The sequence below is a fragment of the Plectropomus leopardus genome, unplaced genomic scaffold, assembly GCF_008729295.1.
Source record: "Plectropomus leopardus isolate mb unplaced genomic scaffold, YSFRI_Pleo_2.0 unplaced_scaffold2633, whole genome shotgun sequence".
Lineage (NCBI taxonomy): Eukaryota > Metazoa > Chordata > Actinopteri > Perciformes > Serranidae > Plectropomus > Plectropomus leopardus.
In genome coordinates, this window is record NW_024628635.1 from 153 (window position 1) to 4,759 (window position 4,607).

Below are 4,607 nucleotides of genomic sequence, written 5' to 3' on the forward strand. Positions count from 1 at the left end.
CGCCTGAGACGCTGCCTCCTGTTGTTGGGTGGCTAACAGCAGGTTAACACATGTACAAAGCTGGTGTCAACACAATGTAGCAGATTTTAACATCTTTCTCACCTCCTTTGGGCATTTTCACAAAAGAATCCGATGTTAAAAACTCCTTAAAATCTAAATCCTGACTGAAAGTGTCAAAAAAACAGCAGCACGAACTGACAGCTGCTAAACTCACACTGAGGGTGAGTAACAAAATACTCTGAGTAGTCCGTGAATTTGCCTTTTTACAAATCTTAAATACGGAGTGAATTTAAAATAATACCAAAATATATATGCTGCTATAAACTGAATAACTTACATATTACCATGTAATGTGCGTTTGTTTAACTAAATTTCTTCAATTTTGAGATAAAATTCTACATTTTGTTGTTTCTGTTAAGGCAATTTCCTAGTGTGCTAAAGTGATGCAATACGCCAGGAACGACAGAAAGACGTTGGTTTAAATTAATATATTTTTTTACTGACATAAATAAATATTTAAAATAAACCAAATTATGTTTTAGTTTAAAAGAAGATTTTATAAGTTATTAAACGCCAAAATTTTTGAGTGTGGGATTTTTTTTCGGAGTGTTGACGTCATTCGAGACCCGCGAAGGAGAAACGGACCCCTCGCGCGACATCATATTGTAGCGCCTGAGACGCGAAATCAAAACGAAAACACCGAGCGGTTTTTGTTGTGGTCTTTTTCTACTAAGTAGAGCAAAATGCCGAAAGTAAAGAGGAGTCGGAAGCCTCCTCCAGACGGCTGGGAGCTCATCGAGCCCACTTTGGACGAGCTGGATCAGAAAATGAGAGAAGGTGAGCCGGGAGAAGAAGATTTTACAGACGGTCCGATCAGCACTCGGCCCGAAGCGCAGTGTGGAGGAGAAACAGCCCCAACTCAGCAGTTTCTCAGTCATTTTTACTTTATTTTAGGAATTTATTGATTTTTATTCGTTTATTCCCAGTTATTCCACACATGGCAAAGCACATGTACAGATTCAGTTATGTACAAACAAGGAAATGTAAATAAAACATAAGAAAACCGGAACCATGCAGGACGAACTATAAACATAGTAAACAAAGAAGTAAAAAAATATTTAGTCCAAAATATTTAACCAGAATATTTCACGAATTACAAATGTACAGTATTTTCTCAGCTTTTCCACTTTGTGTTTGGGTCTAATGTCTAATCTATTTCTTATTTGAATTCTTGTATTTTGGTTTTCTTTTGACTCCATTTACATTTATGAATATAATATTATTTATAGAAAATAAATATATTCAAAATATTTTTTCAGATTATCAATACATTTTCATCATACAGAAATATTGTCTTTTTTTTCTAATTGAACCCTTGAACTAATTTGTTCTATTTCCATCCTAAATATTTTAACGCCAAGGCATTCATAAATAAAAGAGAAATACTATCAATGTCATTGTTACAAAAGACGCAATTTCTATCCACATCTCTAAATTTAGTGATCAGGATAAATTAAATGTTTGATATTAAAGGACACTTCTTTAATTTTGTTGGTGGTAAAACATTTGTTAAAATTTCAGACTCCCATATGATGTTTTTTATATTTGGGATTCCAACATGTTTTGGCTGAAGGAATTATGGTTCCTTTGCAAAGTCTTCAAAGACTGTTGGTACATTTTTTTGTGTGTTAAACAAATACCACCTACCATAAGATCGTATGCAGCATCGCTATCTGTGGCACTATTCACTCCCAGCGCAGAGAGGCGTTTTGAGCACTGAAGCAGGCGCACCATTGATTTTCATTTCCAAAACTAACTCTCCTGATTTCCCTCCGTGTCCCAGCTGAAACGGAGCCTCACGAGGGAAAGCGAAAGGTGGAGTCCCTTTGGCCGATTTTCAGGCTGCATCATCAGCGGAGTCGATACATCTACGACCTTTTCTACAAAAGAAAAGCCATCAGCAGAGGTAGATGGTGCTTCCTCTCTACCTTTTGAACTTCTTCACATCTCATGTTTCATATTTCCTGTTTGGTTTTTCTTCTTCCTCTATTGTCTACCTCAGCCTTCAGCATGACATATTTTGTATCCATAAAAAAGGGTGTTTGAGTAGCATTTCATCTGTACAAGATTCGTTTCTAATCACCAAGATTCTCTGCAAATACCTGTCATTCTTCTTCAAGTTACTATTGCTTGAGAATTCAACATTTCCAGAGTTCCTAAAATGTTTTTCCAGTACTTTTGCCTCCTTGAAAGAAGCATTTTCCTTTGTTGTGCTATTTTTGTATTTGCTCATGACCAAACACATTAAAAACCAAATGTAGTTCTACTCTGCTTCCTAGATGCCAAACCCGTGTTGTCTCTATGTGTGTCTCTCGACAGAGCTGTATGAGTACTGTATAAAAGAGGGCTACGCAGACAAGAACCTGATTGCCAAGTGGAAGAAGCAGGGCTACGAGAACCTTTGCTGCCTGCGCTGCATCCAAACCCGAGACACCAACTTTGGGACCAACTGCATCTGCAGAGTCCCCAAGAGCAAGCTGGAAGTCGTAAGTCTGACGTAGGGGTGGGCGATATATCGAATATACTCGATGTATTGTTTCATGTGTGATATATAAAATTACTATATCATGAACATGAAGTATAAATTGTCACGTTGTTTTTAATAAGCCAGCAGCGTTAGGCTCTCCCGCTCTCCTGTAGCTCTCCGTCTCTCACAGACACACACACAGAGCAGTGCTTTCGCAGAGCTCCCAACTGTGATTATTTAGTCGTATTTTGCTGCCATGGAGCACTGCTGCGATTTGCAAATACTATTAATATCTGAACTGGGGAGCTGTTAGTTTGTTTCCAGTTTACAGAAAGTAATCCTCAAAGTTTAAGGCGCCGCAATATCTGTTTAACTGTCTGCTAACATCCAGCTGTTGACCGGAAGCTTCAAGTCTGCAGCAAAAACATCAGTGAGCCAAGTCCTTCAAAATAAAAGCACCATGGGTCCCGCTCTGATTTATTTAATTATAACAATACTTTTGAAAATTTCATTATAAAAGTACTTAGTTTTTATTTTATTAAATGACATTATAACGGGAGTGTATTCAACTTTATTATATGACAGTAGCTACTTTACTTAACTTTATTGTAACTACTGTTCATTCAATAAGTTTGTATTTTGGAAGTCAATATTAGTTTAAAGTTTATTTAAAAATAGAGATATATAGCCTTAAAATATCACAATATTATCGCACAGCTCTAGTCTGACAGAATTATAGCAATTCTCACTTAAGTTGTCTGTTTTAATCATTTTGAAAAACAAACTCCAGCTTGTATTAAATGTGTGTTCAAGGCTTTGGTCGCCCTCTCTGATTTAAATTAAATTCCTGCTGAGGTCTGTACAGACATGAGTGCAAATAGGATAAATATACTTGTGAAAATCACACAAGTGACATAAAGTAAAGATCTCCCAATAAGCCAGAGATTATCTCAGACTCTACACTCAATGTGCCAATATTAAAAAGAACAGAGTAAAACTTTATCGCTCACCTTCATAAATAGAGACATTATGGCACGTGAGATGTCCTCATGTGTCTTTGTGGTCTAACTCCTGCTGTTTCTTCTTCTGCAGGGGAGGATTATTGAATGCACCCACTGTGGATGCAGAGGTTGTTCTGGCTAAGTGCAGTTTTTGGACATCCAGGTTAATGTTCTGTTGGGCGTCAGGGCTCACCCAGCCTCCATCTGTGCACTCTCAACGCCCCGAAGCAACATCGTCTTCATTTCAGTCGCCTGCATCAGAAACAAATCGCCTCAGTTTCCCTTGTAGGGGTCAGAATTTGACTCTTTCTTATGAACACAGGGAAGCAGAGGTAAACACACTGAGAGGGGCCATATTTTATTACTTACTTTTGTTTTGCGCTGTGTTCTTTTTCTAATTAATAAAAGTCATTGACTCAAAAACCTCAAAATCGGATGGTGAGTGTAGCTGTTTCTGGATCAGGCCCGTCATTCCAGCTGTCGTGCCCACTGTGAAGCTCATATTAAACTCTCATGTGTTTCATTTAAAAAGGGCTGGGAGGGAAGTGAAGTTTTGTTTTGAAATGTCATTATTTTAAACCTTAAAACTTTTTCTTCATTGTTCTTGTAGTGTAATTTTAAATAAAACAATTCTGATTTACCTGCTCTCTTACTTTTTGTATTTTATGAGTGTGAAATCCTCAGTCTTCATCTCATGAATTATTAAAGGTCCACTATTGACTGTAGAGTTGAACTGTTGCATGCATTTCTTAAAGTAGCATAAATCACTAGTGGGTTGAAGAGTATTTTTAAGTATAATATATATATATAATATAATATATATGGATATTATACTGTAATATGACACTACATATCTTACATTTTCGTTGTCTTTTCCTGGTTATAAAAGCTGCATTACAGTAAAGTAAGAATTTTAGACTGTTCTAGCTCATCTATTATTTGCCTTTACCCACTTAATCATTATATCCATATTACTGATGATTATCAAGAGGAAAGTAGTGTAAATATTTTAGGAAAGCACATATCACAAAGCCATCATCTCAATATTTTTCATTTTTGTGTCTGTATCTTTGATTGTA

At 36.6% G+C, this 4,607-nt stretch overlaps 1 protein-coding gene across 1 annotated transcript; it reads left to right on the forward strand.

Moving 5' to 3' along the window:
* The first annotated feature begins 645 nt into the window (after positions 1 to 645).
* Positions 646 to 4,119, forward strand: LOC121966922 (protein BUD31 homolog). Its single transcript, XM_042516991.1, has 4 exons — positions 646 to 837; positions 1,844 to 1,966; positions 2,380 to 2,546; positions 3,620 to 4,119. Exons 1-4 carry the CDS (start codon positions 744 to 746, stop codon positions 3,668 to 3,670), a joined length of 435 nt encoding a protein of 144 aa, XP_042372925.1. The 5' UTR covers positions 646 to 743; the 3' UTR covers positions 3,671 to 4,119.
* Positions 4,120 to 4,607: the final 488 nt, after the last annotated feature.